Here is a 24,896-nt window from a genome sequence, read left to right as displayed (position 1 = left end):
TAGAAAATCAAGTATTGGTGCGACCTTGCAATTTTGTAACAGCTAAAAGTGACATTTGTTTGTTCATAAGACATTGACAGCCCAACTATACTAGTTGTTGGCCTTAAGCTATTAGCTGCCCTTCCAAATATTTCAAAATTGTGAATTTTAACATTTTCTTAATTATTTTATTTTAGTAACTCTTACTCCAAATGGAAAGATACTCTGCTTATAAGCTAATACATAATTTAACTCATATGTTCTGATAATTAGAGGCGGATCATAAATTTTAAACTTTATAAGTTTGGCCTTTAATATTCATAGTATTTACCTGTTATGATTTTAAGTTTATATCTACTATTTGTTATAATTTTATAAAACTTTACTCATAAATTTATACTTTGCTTTGGAAGTACTGGGTTCCGATGAACCTGGTATAACAAGGGTGGATCTAGCCTTGATGATAATATTCAAAATATATATATAACATCATATTCAGAAGTGCCATATTTACTATTATAGTGATTTAAAAGAATTTTTATTTATAAATTCATGTTTCACATAAAAAAAATATTGAATTCAGATGCATGCCGACCACCATACCACAAGTCTACAACAGCTTATGGGAGTACTTTAATTGTTTATAGTAATAATTATATCTAATTTTTATGCTATAAACTCACTTTAATGAGTAATTAAGTGATAATAACATATTATATCAGCATTTTATTAGTATATAAAAGTTAAACTCGACGGCAGAAAAAGGCCATTTGCCCTTCCCTTAAAGAAAAACAAATTGACTCAACAGCCATTATCAACTTTGTATCTTGACAATAAAGGATGGGTATTTTAGGAAATAAAACAATATAGTATCTTTTTTTTCAAAAATAAATAATACTAACAACACATATTAAACATATGGCAAACAATTTAAATCTCCTTCCCTTATATATATTGATCTCCAAGTTAAGAAAATGAAATCTTAAATAAACAACACTTGGAGCTTTCTTAGTAGTTCTAATTACTTATTCCTTAATCTTTTCATAATTAGGCCTCCTCTCTGTCTCTCTAACAACTATTGCCAAATCCCTTTTAAATATATGTTAATCACTCAATTTTAAATTAATCCACTATCTTACTTGCTCACTACAAATATTATTATTAAGGTTGGAGAGAGTGAAAGTTCACATTTTATATAGCACAAAGAAGTAGCACTCTCCTTTCTATACACAACATACCAAAAAAAGAAAAATGATTATGAAGTCCCTTCCTTCTAAAGCATTGATCATCAAAATCAACTTGGTTTTTTTGGCTTGTTTCTTGATTGGTTATGCTGCTATTCTTCTAAAGCCATCAACTTATGTTTATCATGAATATGCAACATCTCTTGTTAGATGTTCATTGAGAGAATGTCATCATAAGGTAAGGTGAGCTTTAATTTTTTGTTTCTTAATTTATAGGGGTGGAAATGTCTAATAATTTTACGCTTTGTTATACTTTGGAGCTATTCATATTCTTGGTATTAGCAAATCGTCTTATATTTGCTCAACTTTTTTAATGGATAAAGTACGGTTGGACTTCTGGTAAAGACAAGAGCAAATATAAAACGATTTATTGATGTTAAAGGTATGAATGAACTCAAAGCATAGCAGAGGGTGAGATTAGGATATTTTCGAAGAATAAGGTGAGTTTTTTTTTTAATAAAAAGGTTCAATTTTTTTAGGGCTATTCATGCATTTGCCATTAGCAAATCATATTGTATTTGCTCTTGATTTTAACATACAAGTCCATACTAGATCATTCTCAAAAGTCAAGAGCAATTACGAGACAATTTGCTAACAACAAGGCTACGAATAACGTTAAAGTATAATGAAGGGTAAAATTAAGATATTTCGTACAATATAATATAATGTAGACCATTGTCCATTCTTTTTATTCAAATTCAAGAAAGTTATAACTCAAGATATATTCATCAGTTTGAATAAAAAAACAACATGAATTATTTTTTTTTCCTTCTTGTTTTGAATAGGGAGAAGGAGGGATAAAGATGAAAGCAGTATTAGAAGAAAAAATGGTTATGAATGAAGCAAAAACAGAGGAAAAGTTAATACTAAAGCGCGAAAAGCCGAGTTTTTTAAATAAAATGGGGAGAGGAATGAAGATAGGAATGGTAAATATGGAAGGTGAAGATGTTAGTGAATGGAAAATCTATGGCCAAATAACAAACATTAAATTCGAGAAAGTCTCGAATTTATTTGAATGGAAAGATATATTTCCAGAATGGATAGATGAAGAAGAAGAAATGGATGGACCAATGTGTCCTGAAATACCAATGCCAAATTTTAATAACTATAGAGATAATATGGATATGTTAGTTGTTAAATTGCCATGTAAATATCCACAAGAAGGATGGGGAAGAGATGTTTATATGTTACAAGTGAATCTTGTGGCTGCAAATTTGGCTGTGAAAAGAGGAATTGGAAAGAAAATGAAATTGATTTTTTTGAGTAAGTGTAGACCTATGGTGGAAATGTTTAGATGTGAGGAGTTGAAGAAAAAAGAAGGTGATTGGTGGTATTATGAGTCAAATATGGATAAATTGGCTCAAAAAGTTTCATTGCCAATTGGTTCTTGTATGTTGGCTTTGCCTCTATGGGGAAAAGGTATGTTTACACTTTCAAACTTTTACTTATTGCTATCTTCTTTCTTTCATATTAGAAAGTTGGACCCAAAATGATCGAACTGCTATAACATGTTAAATTACAGTAATGATCATAAAAAATGACAATGATCATTCTTAAGAAGTATTGAACTGTATTGATTCCGAACATGTTAAATTATATTGATCATAACGATCAATCTTAAGAAGTATCGGAATGTGTTAATTCTTAGCATGTTAAATTATATTGATCATTAAAACAATGTCATAGTAGGTTAGTGTGTGAGACATATCGGAATGTGTTAATTTTAAGAAAATGAAGATCACAACGATCATCCTTAAGTTATATCGGAATGGAATGTGTTAATTCCTAACATGTTAAATTACTTTGATCATAAAAAAAAATGGCATGGTTATAGTGTGAGACGTATCGAAATAATTCAAAAAAATGTTACGCGCCAGGTAGGGGTCGAACCTACGACTTTCTGCTTAGGAAACAGACGCTCTATCCACTGAGCTACAGGCGCTTTTATGTACAAAAATTAGTAACAAATATTATTTATTTAGTTTCTTGAATAGTAAAAAAAATCTTTTGAATTATTTCTCTTCACCTAATTATAATGATTTTCTCAAACGTTTTGGTTACCTCTACTTGTAATAATAGTCTCAAATATTCTTGATTAATATTGTCTGGCAACTAACTTGACTATTTTGTAGGACATAATATAATCATTGATTTGAGTTATATACTCGTTATTCGTTAGTATCAAGAAATTTTATACAATCGAATCATTTTTACTTGTTATAAAGTTAACTTATATTATTCTCAAAATTGTAAATATTACAGAAGATATTCTTTATAAAAACTGAGTGTATAACGTTTATTGGTGGGAAGTTTGATTTTAAGTGGTTGGTGCCAAAATGAGGTTGAAAAATCATTATCCAAATAGTCAGTAAAATGTTTGGTAGATTTTGAGAAATTAAATGTCTACTTGCATATACAAAATATATAGGCTAAGGCGTGTCACTAAAATTAAAATAAAACAAAAATGATATTCTTTTTTTTTTCTTCATATGAAGTCAATGTTCAACTAATCAAGAAGCTAATAATACAAATTAATTGAACATAAGGTGGAAACTCAAATATTTATTAGTGCACATGCTAAGACCATTCTATTAATTATTTCTCTAATATAACCTCGAATTTTATGTTCATTGTTACCAATGACAAAACTATAGAATTTAGATTAAAGTTACTGAATTCTGTCGAACTCACATTATAAACATATTTTGATTACAGAAATCAACGAAGTGTATGATATTTCGAAAATAGAAAGCAGCACAAAAGTACCAACAAGAGAAGCTTATGCCACGGTTCTTCATTCATCAGAAACATATGTTTGTGGTGCAATAACATTAGCTCAGAGTCTTCTTCGAACTGGAACCAAACGGGACCTAATTCTTCTTCTGGATAACAGTATTTCTGAATCTAAACGCGACGCGCTTATAAAAGCAGGGTGGAAACTACGGTTCATAAAGAGGATAAGAAACCCTAGAGCTGAAAAAAATACGTATAATGAGTATAATTACAGCAAGTTCAGGTTATGGCAGCTTACGGATTATGATAAAATCATTTTCATTGATGCTGATATTATTGTTCTTCGTAACATTGACCTCCTTTTCCATTTTCCTCAAATGACGGCTACAGGTAATACTAGTTGTTTCAATTTATACGTCTTACTTTCTTTGTTTTACTAGCCTTTTTTGAAAAGAAAGAGGGTGTGCATGGATGCATGGTTGGGCCCGGAGATGGGGAGGAGGGGGTTGGGAGCGGGGCATGTTACTTATAGAACTTGTTATCTCTATTTCCACCAGCAAAGTCATTTTCTTAAAAATAAAAATAAAATCAAAATTTGACCTACTAAATATTGAAAAATCGAAACACTTTTTGAAAAATATTTTCTCCATAGATATACAAAATATACACGTTTAATGACACTCCTTTAGATAAATGTAATGGCATAGTATAAAATCACAAAGTTTCAAGACCATATATACGATCCAAAGAATTTCTTTGCATTCTTAAAATTCATGTATAATCGAATTAAGACACTAAGAGTGAAAAACAAAGTTTAAATATTTAAATTTTGAATCTGTCATCTACAGGTAACGATGCATCAATCTTCAATTCTGGAATAATGGTGATCGAGCCATCAAATTGCACCTTCAAAATGTTCATGAAACGTACAAAAGAGATCATTTCATATAATGGAGGTGACCAAGGTTTCCTTAATGAAGTATTTGTATGGTGGCATAGATTGCCTAGAAGGGTTAATTTCTTAAAGAACTTTTGGTCAAATAATTCGAACGAGGTCAGCGTTAAGAATCAACTATTCGGGGCAGATCCTCCAAAAGTATACTCTATACATTATCTCGGGTTAAAGCCATGGGTATGTTACAGGGACTACGATTGTAACTGGGACATAGGTGATCAACGTGTTTATGCTAGCGATATCGCACATGAGACATGGTGGAAATTACATGACTCAATGGATGAGAGTTTACAAAAATTGTGTGGATTGACAGAGCAAAGGAAAATTGAATTAGAATGGGATAGAAAATTGGCTGGAAAAATTGGATTTAAAGATGAACATTGGAGGATTAATGTTACTGATCCTAGAAAATTTTCTTGATTTTTTTTAAATTTTTTTTATTATCAATGTTTTTTTTTTTCATTTAATATGTATGCTACTATATATAGTAGTACTTTTGCACAGAGTACTTATGAGTTATGAACATGGCCTTCATGCACTATTTATTCATGTGTATATAGAGGATGCTTGTTCTTAATTTTTGGAACATGAAAAATGTTTAGCTATTCTACCTCCTCTTTTTTTTTAAATTATTATTGTCGTTATAAAGAACATTTTTTCGTATGTTTATTTATTCAGTATAGTGAAACAAGTCATATTTCGAGTATCCAAATAATACTTATGAACAAATTTAAGAGGATGTCATGTTTTTATGCCTAATATATAATAGTAGCCTTTAAGGACTCGATCAAGTGATCAAAATATATTTTTTTCTAACTTATACATCAGTCCATTTTTAGTAATTATAATATATGATTTTCAAAATTTTAAGAATATTTTAATTTCTTTTAACTCTTCAATTTGTCTATTTGATGTATTGTTTTTCCCTATTAAATTTTTTGTTCAATTAAATGTCCATCATATAAAATGAGACCAGTCGTATTTAGAATAATTAAGTTCCGTTTTAATTAGGTAGACTACAAATTAAATTAAGCTTAATTAGTCAACTATAGTACTTAACGATTTCAATAAACAAATCAAATATTTTATTTAAAATATGTAAGATAGATAAGTGTTTTTTTTTCTTAAAAGAAAACATGAATTTGGTAGAGCATGGATTGTTGTATTAATTTAATGATTACTAGTATAACCAACGCAGTGATTGATATATTTCAAAGTACAACAAACAAATCTATAGTTGTTTTTTATACATAGACTTTTATACAACAGTCTTCTTTATAATAATGTTATACTTTTTATAATAAACTTCGCGATAACATTTTTAAGAAAATATTTAGATAAACAATACTCATATAAAAAGATTTGACTGTATATTAATTTTTAATATTGGAAGAATTGTTGAGTAGAAGAAAAGGTAAAATAGCTAAATGATTAATTGTGGTGAAGGCCAAGAATTAGCATGTGATAATGATAGATCAGTTGAAAAAGAACAAAAAGAGTATTAGTTGAGCAAACTAATTAATTTTTAGGTGCACCTAACAGCTGAAAATTTTGTTTTAATACATTATAATTGAGGTAACACAATATATTTATATTTTGTATGAGCAAATATTAACAAAAACTTTATAAGAAGCTTCCACGAGTGCAAATCTGAGATGTATTGTCGGCTCTATATTTAATAAATTCATAAAAAGAGAACCTTCTGCATGTTCAATATTTTTGGTATAATTTTTTAATGTTGAATCCATAAACATTATAAACAATTTTGAAATTTTTATTTGTCACTACTTTTACCAACTTAATAGTATAGGCCGTGTTATATGAGGCTCATATAACCGACCTCCATTAAAAAAACAATCATAAAAATTCCACTTCGGAGGTCGATTTTTGAATTAAAATTATTTTTTTCACTTTCATTAGAGGAAAAGGGTATATATAATTCATTTGTATAAAAAAATCATTTGTATATATGAATCACTTTCATAACAAGGGGTATATCAGCTCTAAATGACAAATTGAGAAATATATCAGATCCTTTTAACAAAAACAACTTTAGATACTATTAGTTTTTTTAAAAAGAAATGATAGCAAAAAGCGATCTTCGGAGATTGATTTTATTCGAAAATAATTCAAAAACATATGTTTTTAAATGATCTGATAAAAAAAAAAGAATTATTAAAAAACATCAACTTTTTTTAAAAAGAATTATTTTTGATAGTTTGACCAAATATGAGCCAATGGGCCAATTCCAAAATCAGAACTTTAACAAGTGCAATGGGCCTAAAGAACCCACTAGACCCAATCTAATGGAGCCCTATAATTAAATGGGCCGAAGAGAGACCAAACAGAGTATGAGTACATGGATTTTGATTTTGGATTTTGGTTTCATTAATTTCATTTTATATGACGATTTTTGTTTGACACAAGGTTGAATATCAATATTCAGTAAATATTATTTAGATATTTGAACTATAGTCTATTTGAACAGAATATTTAAATATATAGCAAAATATTTCTTATTATATATTTTATGATGTATACAAATACTCAATCAGAATATATTATTATTTAAGTGTCTCGATAAAATTTACCTAAGTCGATATATTCTTTTTTTAAAAAAATAATGTTGATGCGTGCTGTACAGCATGGATCGCAGCTTCAATGTCGGATCTGTCATAGGCTTACGAGCTCAGCACGTGACATTTATAATTAAAAAAATATTACTCCCTCCGTCCACTTTTATTTGTTATGTTGTGTTTTTTGAAAGTTAATTTGACTAATTTTCAAAGTTAAATTAGATTACATTAATTCGATATTTTAAACAAAAATTTTTTTAGATATTCAATAACTATATGAAAAGTAATATAAATTCCAATTTTTTGCATATCAATACGATGAAAAGATACATAGTAAAATGTTAGTCAACGTTTTTATAATTTGACTATAAAGAAAACTATGACGATTAAAAGTGTATGGAGATAGTATAGTATAATTTAACTATAAAAAAACTATGACGATTAAAAGTGTACGGAAATAGTATAGTACAACTTTTTTTTGTATTTTTTTATAATGTTTACAACATAAAATACAACTAATAAAACCACTCAACGTTTATGGCAAACAATAATTAAAGCTCCATACCCTTATTTGCTGCCAGCAAATCCCTATTAAACATAAATTAATCACCTACATTAATTATTCATGTCTCCACTTACTATTATTATTTAAATATAATTACATTCTTTACACTATCAAATGAATTCTTAATTTAACTAGCTAGCATTTTGGTTTGTGGAAAATTAAAGTTGATTATGAAGTCTTTTCCCTCAAAGGCTTTGATAATTAAAATCAACTTAGTTTTCTTGGTTTGTTTCTTAATTGCTTATGCTGCCCTTCTTCACTGGCAATTATCTTCTCTTTATCATGAATATTCAAAATCTACTATTAGATGCACATCATGTGAATGTCATCACAAGGTAAGTCCGATCAGATTTACTGTTTATTTTTTCCATAAATTATATACTAATTATACACAATTATATCATATATGTATGTTATACATGAATTATATCTATTTTATACATATGCTGATTATCATTAATTTAATCAGTTGAATGACCAGCTATTAGCGATTTTCTGATAGTAAAACAAGTACTCATATATCTTTTTGGAAAGAGAAAAAACCTAGCTCTAATTTTTTTTTCTTGTATTGAGTAGGTGGAAGAAGAACCAATATTTGTGAATGGAACAAATGCAATATTGAAGAAAATGGTGAGACACAAGAAGCCAAGTTTTGTGAAAGAAATAATGGGGAGAGGAATGAAGATAGGAATGGTGAATATGGAAGATGAAGATGTTAGTGAATGGAGAGTCCATGGACAAATAATTAAAGTACAATTCCAGAAGGTCTCAGAGTTGTTGGAATGGGATGATTTGTTTCCAGGTAAAGTACGTGACAAATGAATAGATCGAATCAAATTTAAACAAGTCAAATCAATAAACAGGCATTCGATAACGGGTCATACTTCAACCTACCCAATTTGACCTAACTTCTCTTCCTCTTCTCTTTTGTTTTTTGGTTAAAAAAAAAAAGAAAGTGAAAACTAATTTACTTTCTCAAATTATTAGCTTAATTAATTTTTTTCAAAAAATACACAATTCTTGATCTTTAATTTTGTTTTTGAACGACGTTGCATCTTGACCTATTGGATTACACTATTTGACCCGTTTTGGCCCAATAATCTAACAGTTCATTTCGATTTAATTTCAACCTATTGAGTCAAGTCAAGTCAAGTCAACAAATTAGTCCCAACCTCACACCTTCAAACTTGAACAAATTAAACGAGTTATTAAAAGATGAATTGATTTTACTGCCTTTATTTCCAGGACAGATAGATGAAGAATTAGAAGAGATGGATAGAAGACAAACATGTCCAGAAATACCAATGCCACATTTCTATGGTTATAATAACATGGACATAATAGTAGTCAAATTACCATGCAATTATCCACAAGAAGGATGGAAAAGGGATGTTTTTAGGCTACAAGTACATCTTGTGGCTGCAAATTTGGCTGTCAATAGGAAAAAGGGTAAGAATGGGAAGATGAAATTGATTTTCTTGAGTAAATGTATTCCAATGATGGAGATATTCAGATGTAAAGAATTAAAGAAAAGGGAAGGAGATTGGTGGTATTATGAGCCAAATATGGCTAAGTTGGCACAAAAAATTTCATTGCCAATTGGTTCTTGCAAGTTGGCTTTGACTCTAAGGGAAAAAGGTATGTTATGTATAGTACTTTCAAGTGATAGATGTTACTCAATCTATTCTTATTTACATGTCGTCCTTATTAAAAATAAATATTTATTTCACAAAATCAATGCATAAATTACACTATTCTTCTTATTTTACCCTTTGAAAGTTGTTAGTCTTGTAAATATACATTTGACCAACGTAGAAAAACTAAGTAATTTATGTTCATTGGTCAAATTAGTTAATCAAATTAAATAAACTCATGTTCATTTATTGAAAATTTGACTTTAACATAATACTAACTATGGATACAATGATAAACTTACCTAATTTTTCTTAAGAGTTTGAAACCTAAAATGATGACAACTAAATAGGAACGGAGTGAATATATCTTGCTTACATCATGCCTTCTATCTTCTTATTTTGCTTGTTTAATTCGATTTTGTTGTAAGATGCTTCACATCGAACTACAAAAGAAGGAAATCAAAAAAATTTGAAAACACACCCAAATGTTTGACAATCAATAACATTTACTCTGAATTATCATTCCAGGAATGAAAAAGGTGTATAACATCTCTAACGTACAAAGCAGAGAAGCCTACGCCACGGTTCTTCATTCCTCAGGAAAATACGTTTGTGGTGCAATAACACTAGCTCAGAGTCTTCTTCGAACTGGAACCAGACGGGACCTTGTTCTTCTTTTGGATGACACTATCCCCGAACCCAAACGCGACGCGCTCGTAAAAGCAGGGTGGAAACTTCGATTGATAGAGAGGATAAGAAATGCTAGAGCTGATAAAAACTCGTACAATAAGTACAATTACAGCAAGTTCAGGTTATGGCAACTTACTGACTATGAAAAAGTTGTTTTTATTGATGCAGACATCATTGTTCTACGTAACATCGACATTCTTTTCCTATTTCCTCAATTGTCAGCCACAGGTAATTTAATATACTAGCACTCTCGATATATTTTATATGACTTAGTTTGACTTAAAGAAGAGTTATGAATTTTGTGATTTGAAAGGGGTGTTACTAAATTTGCATTTATACTAATTTTAATATTTGTATGCTCTAATATTAATTACAGGTAATGCTGGATCAATATTTAATTCTGGAGTAATGGTGATTGAACCATCAAATTGCACATTCAACATGTTAATGCAACATACAAAAGACATTATTTCATATAATGGAGGTGACCAAGGGTTTCTTAATGAAATATTTGTATGGTGGCATAGGTTACCAAGAAGAGTTAATTTTTTTAAGAATTTCGAAAATTTGAACGAGGTCAGTGCTAAGAACCAACTATTTGAAGCAGATCCTCCGCAACTCTATGCAGTACATTATCTCGGATTAAAGCCTTGGGTGTGTTACAGAGACTATGATTGTAATTGGGACGTTGGTTATTTACACGTTTATGCTAGCGATATCGCACATAGGACATGGTGGAAAATTCATGATACTATGGATGAGAATTTGCAAAAATTTTGTGGATTGTCAAAGCAGAGGAAAATTGAATTATATTTTAGTAGAAAGGAGGCAGAAGAAATGGGATTAAAAGATGAACATTGGAGGATTAATGTTACTGATCCTAGAAGATTAGCTTAACTTTTTTATTAGGTTCTTTAACTATAATATTGTAATTCCCATTTTATTTTTTATATGTTTTTTATTTCCTTCAAACATTGTCACCCATAATATATACTAGTAATTTTGCACAGAGAAAATTATGTGCGTGACCTTATTGACATAATTTTTCAATTCATATTTGTTCGACTTAATTTTTCAAATGGTCATTCAATTTACATTTTTGTAGTAAAATAAATAAATTAATACTTGTCGCTTAAAAACATCATCAAATTTTATAGTCATCAAAATTTATGAAATTTGATAATTTTTCACCTATAAAAGATATTTCTGAATTATTTATCTTATAAACTTTTATCAAGTAAATTTTATTTTATCGAATAAATTATTACGGTAAATATTATCAGGTAATTTTTTTATTGGTATCGAGATATAAAAGCACTAAATGCAAAATATTATCTGGACCTACTTTGCGTCAATAAAAAAAAGAGGCATTAAATGTAAGTGAAGCAAATTTTCCACCTTTGAGTAAAGTATTTAATTTTTGAAAATTGATAACACAAGTAAATCTGTTTGAGTGAAAAATCTGCAAGCATGTGTAGGTACTAGGTACCAACAAAAAGAATAAAATAAAATTTGGTCATGTATTATATCGTCAAATTGCTCGTAGTTAATTTTTTTTGATAAATCAGTATTAATTTATGTTTAAATAAGATTAGTTATAAATTTAATTATTTAGCTACAATATTTATCAGTCGCTAATTATTATTTTAGTGCGGCTATATTTTAAAAATTGGAAGATCTTCAAAATCCTACCCAACCTTTCATAAATGAGTAATTAATGACTATTCAAGTTGGAGTAATAAGGGAGGAGTAATATTTTGAGAAAATGAATGTCTTTTTGGTTTATTAAAATGATAAATAAATATTTTGAGTCTTTATTTAAGAAAAGTAGTAAATAAATAATTTTATATTAAGTTTCTAAATTATTAAATATTTGGGGACAAACATTTTAAATTTACTTAATACTTAATTAATATGAGAGAAGAATGGAAGCTAAGCTTAGAATGTTAGTTGAGAGATTCTTCTACTTCACATATTTCCAATAATGGTTCAATAAACACTTAAACCACAATTTCTCTTACATAAAATTATATTATTTCCTCCGTTTTAAAACAGTTTTCGTATTTTTTATTTATACATTTTTTAATTATTTTTATTATCCTCATAACATATTTCATTATGTAATCTTTCTTCAATAAATATTTATTAGTAGTATTTAATATTTATGTTAACTTCATCAATAATGTACTACCTATTAAATATTGTAAACGGAGAGTAAAATGAGAAAAAAATCATTATTTTAAAATGGAAATGATTTTAAAACATTTTAGTAAGGGAAACAAGTATTTTGTAACGAAGAAGGTAATTATTAAATACTTAAAAAGGTAATTTTTTTAAAACATATTCACGTGATTTAAATACTTAATAATACATATGAACATTATTCACAAAAAAGTTAACCTAAATACTTAGTAATACATATGAAAGTTATTCACAAAAAAGTTTATGTGAACTTCTTTTGTACAACTAAAAATATTCACATGATCCATTTGTTTACTTTTTATTTAACAAAATCGAATAAGCAATTTGTTTACTTTTTTTTTTTTTACATATAAAAGTTACTAGCAATACCATATGATTAAGTGGTCGTAGTTTCACTTTCACCAATTTATGGTTCATCCTTTCTAAACCAAATACTAATAATTTCTCTTTTTCTTAAAATAGTTTTTTGTTAGCTTATTTAATAAAATATCTAATTTAGTGAATGTATCATATTATATTACATTGTTTTAATGAATATAATATTTAAATAGATAGTAGTATTCTTTATCGTTACATAATATCACTCGTCGTTTTGAATGATAAACCTACAAGAAAATAATGTATGAGAAAGAATTGCTATAAAAAGGTAGAGTAAATAATAAAATACAATTTATTAAATAATAAGCAAATAGAAAATATATAAAAAAAAATTAAGATAATGACGCTATCACACCAAATCAATCGTTATATAAAATGAAACTTCTCGTTAATACCTAACGATGAGTTTAAACAAGTGGCGCCAATCTTATAGAGATTAGAGGCTATTAGTGTCGTTAACTAGATCGTCATAGATGAACCCACATAATTTAGGGTTAAACAAAGTCGGTCAATCATAATAAAAAAATATGAATTAATACACAATTTTTTTTTAAAGAAAATCCTGAATTCTTATTTCTCAACTCTTTAACTCGAGAAAAAATGACATAATCTTGTAAAGTTCATTAGTATCATTTATTAGGTCATCCCGAAATCAAAATAAATGTATACTACCATTATATTTAAACTAACAATACAATTTAATAGAACGGATAACAACCATTCAAACAAGTTTTTTTTTTTTTTATCTTATTACTTAAAATGGTGAAAATACCAAAACTAGATGAAAGAATTTTGAGGGGGGAAATTCTCAAAATTCTAATTTTAGAGAAAATATTTTATTTCCCTTTTAGGAGAAAAAAAAAACAAGAGGGATTGGCTCCACCCACGTGTTACAGTACCCTCCTCTTCTCATTTTTTCTATTTTTTTCTTTTTCCTTTTATAAGGAACAGTTCTTTTCTTTTTTCCTTTTTGTTTTTCAGTGAATTTTGTGACCCTATATTTTTTGTGTATCTTTTTGTTTATTTCTCTTTTTTTTTGGAGAGAATACCCACAGGAAGATACATTCAAGAAAAGAGAAAATCTTTTTATTATCATTAATTCTGGTGATATTTGGTAATGTTCCTCTCCTTCTCCTCTTTTTTTTTCTTGTTATGAAATGGTGTTTAATTTGCTAATTTTCATGAGTTTAATCTTTTAATTTGTCATTAAGATATGTTTATGTTTGGTATTTAATCATGGGTATTTGTTATTTGGGATAAAAGAGCAATCTTTGGATACCCCAGAAAGGATTAGATGTAAATGAAGCCTAATTTGAGATTCTCTAGTTTGGTTTTTAATCAAGAATTTTGGTTAGTTCTAAATTTGAGTGTTTTTTTTTTGTTTGGTTTAATGGATTTGGGAGATTTATGTTCACGGGCATATATTGATGTATTGACAGCTTCTGTTTGGGGATTCTTTATTTTTGCTTTTTGAAGGTATGAAGCTTGCAAGTTGTCATTTTGTCCAAATAAAAGTTGGATTTTCCTATAAAGGTTAATTGAATTTGAAGCTATATTGAGGTTGGGTAATTTTTTTAGTTTAAGCATTGATGGATTTAATTTGAAAATATAGCTGGTTGGAAGTTTGGGTTTTGGAGCAAGGCTGAGATAGTTAATAGAATAATCTCTTTTTAGTGATTTCTCTTTTCTTTTTTTTCTGGTTTCTCACCCGGTGTCCGCTGTCCACCTTGGAGCTCCAACTAAATCTGGATCACGCACTAAGGGTGCGTGTAGGATACTCCAAAAGTGGTGCGTTTTAAAGAATTTGACACGGGTGTGGAAATAATTTTGGAGAGTCCGAGCAACATAGCACAAGACATAGTTCAGTGGCAGAAGGATATGCCCACCTAGACACGCGAGGGTCATATAGCTGACTCTAACTAGTTGAGGTTGAGGAATAGCTGATTGATTTGATCGATCGATTTAATTTCAAGGGTTTGCTGGTTTTGGCGTATTTGGCGGGCATTGGTTGAGTCTGTCATATAGCAACATGTCAATAGGCTGCTTGATCAGTTCGGTTATACCCAAACATGAATTTGTGTTTTATTTTTTGGTTATTTATTGTTATTTCATTTATTGATTGATGTCTGCGGAATTTAAGCTTCAGGTGAAATGTCTAGTTCCGCCCATACTATTGTTTTGACGATGGAAGTTTATTTATCTTGGTCAATCATGGCCCAACCCGATGGTATAATCGAAGATATTACAGATTCTATGATTAATTGACAAGTCTGAATCTTATAGCATAGTTCTTATCCTAACACAACACATATGTTATAAACAATTGTTTTCATGAACCTGATATCTAACTATCAAATTTTGTCAAAAAAGAAGTTATCTGACTACCAACTGATAACATGTCGTAGAATCTACAGATGGGATCAATAAGATTTTGGTTCAGGGTTCAACTATCACTCGTTGGAATGTCCATTCTTATATAGTTCGATATCATTTCTACATCCAAATTGTTCAACTTGTTTCCTTCTCAATGCCTATTTTGCCACTTCTGGATCCATGTGCCAAATTGATGTCAGTTTCACTAACAAAAATTGCTAAATTCTGCATTGTTGTTGTTTTATTTTATTGTTGCGTAGTTTCTGATTCTTCGATGTGTGTTGCTTTTGTTACTCCATTTGCTGGATATGTTGCTTTTTGTTTCCATATTTCCTTGCAACCCTACTTTGAAAAACATCTCTTTTGATCTGAGGGTCTGTCGAGAACAATCTCTCTACTCCAGAAAGGTAGGGGTAAGCTCTTTGTACATCTCACCCTCTCCAGACCCACTCATGGGATTACACTGGGTTTCTTCTTGTTGTTGTTCTGCATTGTTTGTAGAGTTAAGATGTTATCCAGAGACTAGCTTTTGTTCCAAGATTGATAGACACATTAATACGCATTATAAGTGCATTTTGATTAGCCAATAGCTTCTTTTATTTTAATGATTAGTCATCTGTTGGCTGCAGTACATCTTTGTTTCAATTTCAAACGTGACACAATTTCATGCATTTTCTAAACTCTTAGTTGGAGGATAAAGCTTTCTTAGGATTTCTTCACATAGAGATGGAAATGTTCAAGCTGCTTTCATATTTTTTATTAGTTAGACTCGTCTTCTTGCTATCAGTGTCATTAAATTGTGATTGCTTTGTCGCTTAAAGCAACAAAGCTATGTGAATAGAACGATTCTTGTATCATGGGTGAAGTGATGCGCTTTAGACTATTAGATGCGAAATGATCGAACAAGAAGTGTCAATACTTTAAATATGAAATGAAAAACAGGAGGAAAATAATAGGTCCATACTAGTTCTTACCTTCTCAAAGTAATAATAATAATAATAGGGCCTTATTTATTTGTTTGTTTATTTTGGTTGGGAGTCTGATTGGGGAGTGGAACTGGAGGTAATAGTAGGGTTGAGATTTCTTTTAAATGCTTGCACATGCAGTTAATTATAGAAAATGTTAGATCTTCAATAAATTATAATTGAAGTCAAACCAAATCCGCCACCCTACCCCCACCCTCTGAAAGGAAAAAAAGCGGACAAAGAAACTTTGTAGTTTATAAACTTGCATGAGCAAGCATGTGCTGGCCGCCAAGTTTCATGTGATTTTAGCTTAGGTAAAGAATGCACTTGCTAGTGAGACCTTACGCCTACAATCCAATTGTCAGTCCATAATAATCCCTCTGCTTAAAAGTGAATATGTCCTTTGACTTGACACACTTCCGTATAAGAATATTTGACTTATAATTTCTTATTGAGTTAGAACTGTTGTATTCACTATCTAAAAGGTGTCCACATGCGGGTTAGAGTTATTCTTTGTCATCCAATCTGCGAAGGTGGAGTAGATCTTAATCTTTTGGTGAGGCATATTGCCATAAATCTTTTCAAAAGCCTTTTCTTTTTACTGTATTCTATTGAGAAAAGTCACATTTACGGCGGATGTTATAGAACAGGGGTGATCTAGTATTGTCCATGAAGTGGTTTCAAGTCTTCAGTTTACATTCCTATAGTTGGTCCTAAATAAACCATTTGACATTTTCTCAACTACATTCACCTCTTGTGTATATATTCCTCTTGTCTGTTAAATTATGGCAGGTCTACATCTCCTAACTTATTCTGTGATTGTTTGATTTCTAGGACCCGACTTTGTTCAATTTAGTTCTTAATTAAGAAATGGGAGATGCTAAAGATATGAAGGAAAATGCTCCTCCAGAACCGTCCCATGAACCTAAGGTTTCCTCTCCAAATGACGATCAATCACATAGTGCAGCTCAAACCAGCCAACATACCAGTGAAATAGAGATCTCCAAAATTCAGGAGACAGCTGTAGATGCTTCAGAACATTTAAAAGAGGCTTCTCATAGTTTACTGCAGGAAAGTCAGACTCCTGCAGGAGGAAATTTAATTTCGGCCGCTCCCATTAAATCTGATGGAATGAGTACCATTTCTGAAACAGGAATTTCTCAAATGGTTTCTGGTACACCTATGGTTGAGCCGGAAGCCTCACCTCAATTAGCACATGATCTGAAAACAGACCCTTCTGCACATAGTATTGCAACAGCTCTCTCAGAATCCAATTCATCTTCCACATTGGATGCAAAGCCAAGTGAAATCTTGGAGCCAGCATTGGACATGGGTGCTAATGTTAAGGTTCAGAACCAGCCAAATGATTCCTCTGAAGGACCAACAGCCGAGAAAGATGCTTCATCAGCATTAACCGGATCGACTCTAAAAGAGGAAAATAGAAAGGAATCTTCTGAATATGTTCAATCTAATCATTCAGAAGTAGCAAAGGCATCTTCTGAGCATGTTCAATCTAACCATTCAGAAGTAGCAAAGGAATCTTCTGAACATGTTCAATCTAATCATTCAGAGGTAGAACCAAATAATGCCTCACTGTTTCATCAGCCAGATAATTCTAGTAGTAGTACCCATATCGATGCGGATGACTCTTCTCCTTTATCCACTCAAGTGATGAGGAAACCAGAAAATAACCATCATTTACCTACACCAGATAACATTGTTCGCCCGCTTGCTAAGTCTTCCACATTCTCAGCAAGGGCCTCAATACGCACTGCTAGCCCGAAGCATCCTGAAAAATCTGACATAAATAAAGGCCATATCGATACAGCAGCGCCAATTGAATCTGTGAAGCAGGCAGTTTCCAAGTTTGGAGGGATAGTTGACTGGAAGGCTCATCGTGTACAGACTGTGGAGGTAATATACACTTTTTGATCTTTTGTTTTTCTGATAGCCAATTTCCTGTCAGAGATTTGATACCACTTCATTAATCTAATCATTTTATTAGTTATATCTGCAAAGAAAATTAGTTCAGTTGAATAACCAGTAGCTGTTTCAATTTTAAAGTGTGCACGTGCATCTATGATTCTACTTAAGGATAGCCTAGTGTAAAGGATCCTCTACCTCCAACAATGAAGTTGTGGGTTCAAGTCACCTTTTCCAAGAGACCAAAGGTGGTAATAGCCAATAGGCTCTATTGTCCTGGGTAGGGGAGTTTGGGGGTGTTGTTCACCTTATCAAAATGAAAAGGAAAAAAATCTTATGGACATGTACACTGTTTCTTTTAGGTGTTTGAGTGGGTCTAAATCCCACATTAATCCCACAATTTAATGTTCTAGACCCTGACTATTAAAAATCACTTTCTCCTGGCTAATGCAGAGGCGGCAACTTGTTGAACAAGAACTATCAAAAGTGCAGGAGGAGATACCATTTTATAAAAAACAGTCTCAGGCTGCTGAAGATGCAAAAGTGTTGGTCTTGAAGGAATTAGATGGCACTAAGAGACTTATAGAAGAATTGAAGCTGAACCTGGAGAGAGCACAAAAAGAAGAGCAACAAGCAAAACAGGATTCAGAACTTGCCAAGCTCCGGGTGGAGGAGATGGAGCAGGGGATTGGCAATGATCTTAGTATTGCAGCGAAAGCACAGCTTGAAGTTGCTAGGGCCAGGCATGCAGCTGCAGTTTCTGAGCTAAAAACTGTAAAATCTGAGTTAGAAGATCTTCGAAAAGATTATGCTTTATTGGTGTCTGATAAAGATGGTGCGGTGAAAAGAGCAGAGGAAGCAGTCTCTGCATCAAAAGAAGTTGAGAAGACGTTGGAGACTTTAACTATAGAGCTAATCACTGCAAAGGAATCTTTGGAGGTTGCTCATGCTGCACATTTGGAGGCTGAGGAACACAGAATTGGAGCAGCTATGGCAGGAGAGCAAGATGCTTTAAACTGGGAGAAAGAACTGAAGCAAGCAGAAGAGGAGCTTGTCAGACTAAACCAGCAAATTCTGTCTGCCAAGGATCTGAGAGGAAAACTAGATACCGCTTCAGTCTTGCTGCTGGATCTCAAAACTGAGTTGGCTGCTTATATGGAATCAAAGTTGAAGCAGGAAACTGATGAAGGAAACCTCAATGGCGAACAGTCAGAGCCAGAGAAAAGAACTCACGATGAGATACAATCAGTAGTGACCACAGCTAAGAGGGAACTAGAAGAAGTGAAACTCAACATCGAGAAGGCTACAACTGAAGTAAATTTCTTGAAGGTGGCAGCAACTTCATTGAAAGCAGAATTGGAAAAAGAAAAGTCAGAACTAGCTGCGATCCAACAGAGAGAAGGAATGGCATCGGTTGCTGCTGCATCTCTTGAAGCTGAGTTGAGCAGGACGCAGTCAGAGATTGTTCTTGCACAGAAGAAGGAAAAAGAAGCAAGGGAGAAGATGGTAGAGCTTCCCAAGCAACTCCATGAGGCATCCCAAGAGGCTGATCGTGCAAATTCACTTGCTCAAATGGCGAGGGATGATCTGAATAAGGCGAAGGAAGAAGCTGAGGAAGCAAAGGCTGGAGCAAGTACTGTGGAAAGTAGACTACTTGCAGTTAAGAAGGAGATAGAGGCTGCGAAAGCTGCGGAGAAGTTGGCGCTAGCAGCTATAGCTGCTCTTGAGGAGAGTGAATCAACTCAAAAAACCAAAGATGAGGAAACCCCACCTGGAGTAACTCTATCTTTGGAGGAGTATTATGAGCTCAGCAAGCAGGCGCATGAGGCAGAGGAGCAAGCTAACAAGAAGGTGGCTGATGCTCATACCCAAATAGATGTAGCCAAGGAGTCAGAGCTGAGAAGCCTAAACAGGCTGGACGAGGTTAATCGTGAGATAACTGAAAGAAAGGAAGCTCTAGGAGTTGCATTGCAAAAGGCTGAGAAAGCCAAGGAAGGGAAGTTGTCTGTAGAGCAAGAGCTGAGGAAATGGAGAGAGGAGCAGGAGCAGAGACGGAAAGCTGGTGTATCCATTCCACCTACAGCAGGGAGTCCTCGAAAGAGCGATGAGGAGAACAATGAGTCAAAGACCTCTGAAAGTGCACCGGAGGCTACTGCATCTTATGACAGCACAAGTCCGAAAGCCCAACTGCAAGCAAGCAGCACTGAAGCTGATTCATCCCCAGATGTGAAGGTTCCAAGGAAAAAGAAAAGGTCCTTCTTCCCAAGGATCTTCATGTTTCTAGGCAGAAGGAAAGCAGCACAGGCCAAGTCTGCTCAATGATTGCTGCATTCACAACATCTTGTCATTGTTAAACAATTGTTTCTCCAAATTTTTGGCTGTTTGTCTCGGTTGTTAAAGCAGAAGGGTAATCTTTCCCGATGTGTACATACAGAGCATTCTTTTACATGTACAATATTAAATTAATTCTCAGTCACTCATAGATAGCATTATAGGCGGGGTATAAGCTTGCTGTAGGTTTGGCTGCTAGTTTCAAATGTCATTTCTGGTGCTTCAAATGCCCATTCCTTCTAGTTTTGCCAACAGGAGTTGATAAGTTCGGCTTAATCGTCATTTCTGGTCTCCTATTTCATTTTTGCCTGGTTTTGTAAAGAATAATGAGACTGGGTGAGTGCTTCATTATTTGGTAGGCATTCAATATATAATATACCATCATTAGAAGTTTTTTCATTAATTCAATCAGCATAGTATTGCCTGCTTGTATCCATTCTCCCTAGTTTATGCCATCTAGTCTTGGATGTGTTATACTTTCTTTCATCGTCCTAAGAGGTTATGAAAATGAATACATCCTGTAAAGTGAGACCAACTGGTCATGAGGCAATAAGCAAGGTTCTTAATGCAAATGATATCCAGATGCTGCTTCCTCCGTCCATTTTACTTGTCCATGCTTGACGTAACACATCCCGAAGAAATAATTAGTAAAATGGTGAAGCGAGACTACTGAAAATAGGTCAACAACTTCATATCAATAGGGATGTGTCCAAGAAAAACAGAAATATTGGAAAATGCATATCACTTGGAATCATTGAACGGTTATCAAAAGCAAGCAGTAATTAGTTATTACAACAATAATAATGTCAGGTGAGGATACCTAGAATTTGGAAGACTGCCTTTGAGGTCTTTAAACTAAAGTAGTAATACATTGAACTAGAAATGGTTCGCAGATGTGCAGTTTTTCAAACTACTTAGTGTGAGAGACACTAATTCTGCTACAGATAAACCTAATAAGTTGCATATATGAACAGAATGATTGTTCAAATTTGTAAGCGCCTGCTAGAGATGCTGAATGAGCTGACTTTCATGGGGGTTGCTACCACCAGTGGTGCTTCAGGTGAGTCAGAAACAGCATACTTGTCATGCATGAAACGACTTTCTACAATAGAGTCGTCTCTTAGAACTATCTTGTAACAATAGCAGCTCTTCAACCCCACCTGATTCTGGTAACACTCATGAGAACCATCCTTCACCTGTTGAAAATTCCATATCACACTAAACTTCCCAACAGTAGCAACAAGGTGGCGCTCCTGCTTCCCGTTCTCGGTGACCTAAGAAAAGTTCACAGTAAGAAAGTGAGTATCAGTGGGCTACAGAATTAACAATAGAATCTGCAATTTATATCAACAAATACTAGCAGTTCAAATTTGCAGGATTTACTTGGAAAGGAGTATACTAGGGTAAGATAAAAGAAGCTATATATACAAGCTAATAAAATCTTCATCCATAGTGCATTTAAGCTTCTCGATGATAATACATATATACCTTATTTCAAGCTGCAGTTTAGGCTTACTCCTTTAAATTTAGTATATGGATCTAAGATGGTAAATCGAGTATGATACCTCTCCCCAACCAAGGGATGCTAGAATGAGATGTAAGAGCATGACTCCTAGTAGGATGAAGTAGTTTTGATTTATCCCTTTTTCTTCTCCATATTTCAAGTTTTTAACATCAGTATACATGAATTAGTTAGGGAAGAACTTCATAGTCTAAAATACAAATTATTTAAATCCAGTCCAGCATGACTTATGAACCATATAAGTAAGACACTAAGACTCAATGCTTAAACAAAAATTATCACCTAAAGATCATCAAGAATAGTTGTCCTGAATAAAGAACGATCAGTGCGAAATCTCATTACAACAAAACTCTCTAAATTATTTAATAGGAATTCCAAAAGCCAGTCCATCTCACAGCATGCATTGCAAAAGAGCATACTTCGTAGTGATACGGTGCACAAAAGTATAAATTTCCTCTTCAATTAGAAAGGTAAAGAAAGTCATACCAGGTCAAATAGTGGATCTCAAATTACAACTTATATTAGTGCGAAAGATGCAAATAATCAAAGAAGTCCCGACTCTAGAGAGCTAGAAACATTCTCAAACCTCCTAGAATTTATGACTGAATATACAATCCATCACATATGATATCGGAGTATATACAAAGACATAGACAATATAGATATAGATTTCAGAAACACATCAATGTCGTTTCCTTTGCTTTTAACACACACCATAAGGAATTAACTAAGCGAAAACTATTATGTTTGCATGAAGGAAGAAAAGTAGGCATGCTAGTCAAAGTGTATGCTACATATACAACAGCTACAAGCTAAAAGTAAGGGTAGAAGAGGAGAGGACTCATACCCATGAAAATTGAGCACTGCGGAACTTGTTAGCTCCAGCCATATGTGAATCGAGAGGGTTTAGCTTTAACAATCTTGGAGCGGAAATCTTATTCCCCATGCGACCAGAAAAACCAGTCTTAGTAGTTCCATTCTTGTCGATAAACAAGGTGCATATCAATATCAAGTAACTATCAGTTGTCCCCAATATCCACTTCCCATCATAGGTAACATCCACATGAGTGATAGGAGAACCAAGGCCTGGAAAAGCTGTTTTAGCCTGTCTCATGGAACTGCTTGAGTACAATCTAATCTTGCCATCAAGTGAACCAACAACAATTGATCCATCACCAGCAGTAGCAAAACACTGAAAGTTAGTTCCCCTCGAAAATTGATGTCCTTGAGTCCAATTCAGCACAGGAGTACTTTCATCGACTAGATTCTGAACCATCCCATGCCGATCACGCATATCCCACCTACATAATCTGTTATCATCTAGCCCTAAGAAAGTAGACCCCGAGGGATCCATTTGAGCTCCTTTGCTATCATTAGTGATATCCCTCATCGTTATATCAGTTCCATCTTTCTCAAACTTCCACTCACTAACAACCTTCCCAGTCTCGATATCAAACTGATGTAATCCCCGAGAGTGAGGCTTCCTATCAGTCACTGGACTCATGAGAAGCATATTAGTCTCAGCTCTTAGAAGTAGAGCTTTCCTTGGAGTGGAATTAGGAACAGCAGACCTTTCCTTATCAAAATTGACACAAACACCTTTTCCACTTATTCCATGAGTATAGTTCCTCACAACCTGAATTCCAGAATCACTTATAAGAAAACTATTATCCAATGCACCTAATGCCAAGCTCTGAATAGCTCCTCCTTTAGCTGCCTCCTCAAACTCCTCCCTCAAATCATGGTTAACCCTCAAAGGTGTCTTCTTCTCAGACGCAGGGCTCTTCGCAAAGCTATCCCCAGCATCCTCCCACATCGAATCATCCGCAGCTTCTGGATTCGCCCACCCCATAAAGTCCTTACCATACACCTTAACTCTATTCTCATCATTTGCCTCAAACCCATAAGTATTCTCAAACAAACAGCTCTGATATAAGTCAATGAACGCCTTATACTCTTCCTCCCCAAAGAATCTCACAGCCCAAACCCCATTCGCCACAAAATCCACCCGTTTCTGCTCCTTAAACGCCTTCAGCTGCAAATTCTCATCAATCTTAACCCGAACCTTCGACCCAATTTTCAAAACCCACCAAGCATTTTCCTCAGTTTCTTCATTTTCATCATCATCCGATCCATCCCCACTACCCAATTTAACAAACGAATAAGCCGTCACCTTATCAGAAACGACCCATTTGGAATTCGCAGTGTTCCCACCAACATGAAGGTAAAGTTTAACAGCGTTTTTCGCTGTGGGGGTTTTAGCATGAGGAGTACCATACTTAAGCTTTAAAGCTTTCAGCTTAGCTTCAACATCATCCAAAGAAGATGGGGTTTTGCTCTGTTTCCGGTCAATGGAAGACGGCGTCGTTTTAGCATCTGAGTAGTTATCTTCGTCTTCCTCTTCCTCCCTGGTTCGAGATTCCGATCCGTATTCGGATTCAGACTCGGAGTCGGAAAGCTCCAGATCTTCACGACTGTGATTAGCACCCATTTGAACAAAGGGAATTTTGTTGATTCAGAGGAAAATGTGAAAGCAAAAAATGAAGAGAACCTTAGTGAAAAGGGAGAAATGTGAGGAGCGCAATTTTCAAAATTTGAATTTTGACGGTTGGATTGGCTTATTAGGGTTTCAACTGGTACAAGTGAAATGAGGAAGATTCCATTTTAAATAGAATACTACAATAAATAAATGAAATTAATTTATTTTAGGGAGAAGGGACGGATTTACCCCCGAACTTTAATAAATGGTACGTCTATGCCCTCCATTATACTTTCCGTCCACATAAACCCCTGCCGTCCAATTATAGGTACACATATACCCCTCTC

The 24,896-nt window shown here is 33.0% G+C and overlaps 4 protein-coding genes and 1 non-coding gene across 6 annotated transcripts; 3 read left to right on the top strand and 2 right to left on the bottom strand.

Moving 5' to 3' along the window:
* Window positions 1-984: 984 nt before the first annotated feature.
* On the top strand, window positions 985-5,519 carry LOC102593702 (UDP-glucuronate:xylan alpha-glucuronosyltransferase 2-like). Of its 2 annotated transcripts, none has more exons than XM_006354890.2 (4): window positions 985-1,401; window positions 2,009-2,642; window positions 3,939-4,346; window positions 4,805-5,519. In XM_006354890.2, exons 1-4 carry the CDS (start codon window positions 1,231-1,233, stop codon window positions 5,329-5,331), a joined length of 1,740 nt encoding a protein of 579 aa, XP_006354952.1. In that variant the 5' UTR covers window positions 985-1,230; the 3' UTR covers window positions 5,332-5,519. The 2 variants fall into 2 exon arrangements, with proteins under 2 accessions (XP_006354952.1, XP_015167557.1); XM_015312071.1 differs by having other exon boundaries at window positions 1,324-1,406.
* Window positions 3,093-3,165, bottom strand: TRNAR-CCU (transfer RNA arginine (anticodon CCU)). Its single transcript has one exon. It is a non-coding gene; the product is annotated as a tRNA-Arg (tRNA).
* Window positions 5,520-8,210: 2,691 nt separating the features above from the next.
* LOC102593375 (UDP-glucuronate:xylan alpha-glucuronosyltransferase 2) lies at window positions 8,211-11,399 on the top strand. The gene is made up of 5 exons (XM_015312070.1): window positions 8,211-8,387; window positions 8,629-8,854; window positions 9,298-9,690; window positions 10,215-10,604; window positions 10,753-11,399. Exons 1-5 carry the CDS (start codon window positions 8,223-8,225, stop codon window positions 11,271-11,273), a joined length of 1,695 nt encoding a protein of 564 aa, XP_015167556.1. The 5' UTR covers window positions 8,211-8,222; the 3' UTR covers window positions 11,274-11,399.
* Window positions 11,400-13,973: 2,574 nt separating this feature from the next.
* On the top strand, window positions 13,974-20,951 carry LOC102599514 (protein WEAK CHLOROPLAST MOVEMENT UNDER BLUE LIGHT 1-like). The gene is made up of 3 exons (XM_006354828.2): window positions 13,974-14,070; window positions 17,129-18,208; window positions 18,671-20,951. The coding sequence occupies exons 2-3, from the start codon at window positions 17,165-17,167 to the stop codon at window positions 20,537-20,539; spliced, it is 2,913 nt and encodes a 970-aa protein (XP_006354890.1). The 5' UTR covers window positions 13,974-14,070; window positions 17,129-17,164; the 3' UTR covers window positions 20,540-20,951.
* A 273-nt stretch (window positions 20,952-21,224) lies between these two features.
* Window positions 21,225-24,719, bottom strand: LOC102599186 (protein CYPRO4). The gene is made up of 2 exons (XM_006354827.2): window positions 22,918-24,719; window positions 21,225-21,822 (listed from the first exon to the last, which is right to left on the bottom strand). Exons 1-2 carry the CDS (start codon window positions 24,559-24,561, stop codon window positions 21,532-21,534), a joined length of 1,935 nt encoding a protein of 644 aa, XP_006354889.1. The 5' UTR covers window positions 24,562-24,719; the 3' UTR covers window positions 21,225-21,531.
* Between the last annotated feature and the right edge of the window lie 177 nt (window positions 24,720-24,896).

This window comes from Solanum tuberosum, unplaced genomic scaffold, assembly GCF_000226075.1.
Source record: "Solanum tuberosum cultivar DM 1-3 516 R44 unplaced genomic scaffold, SolTub_3.0 scf00184, whole genome shotgun sequence".
NCBI classification, from domain to species: Eukaryota; Viridiplantae; Streptophyta; class Magnoliopsida; order Solanales; family Solanaceae; genus Solanum; species Solanum tuberosum.
This window is presented reverse-complemented; position numbering and strand designations above follow the sequence as displayed.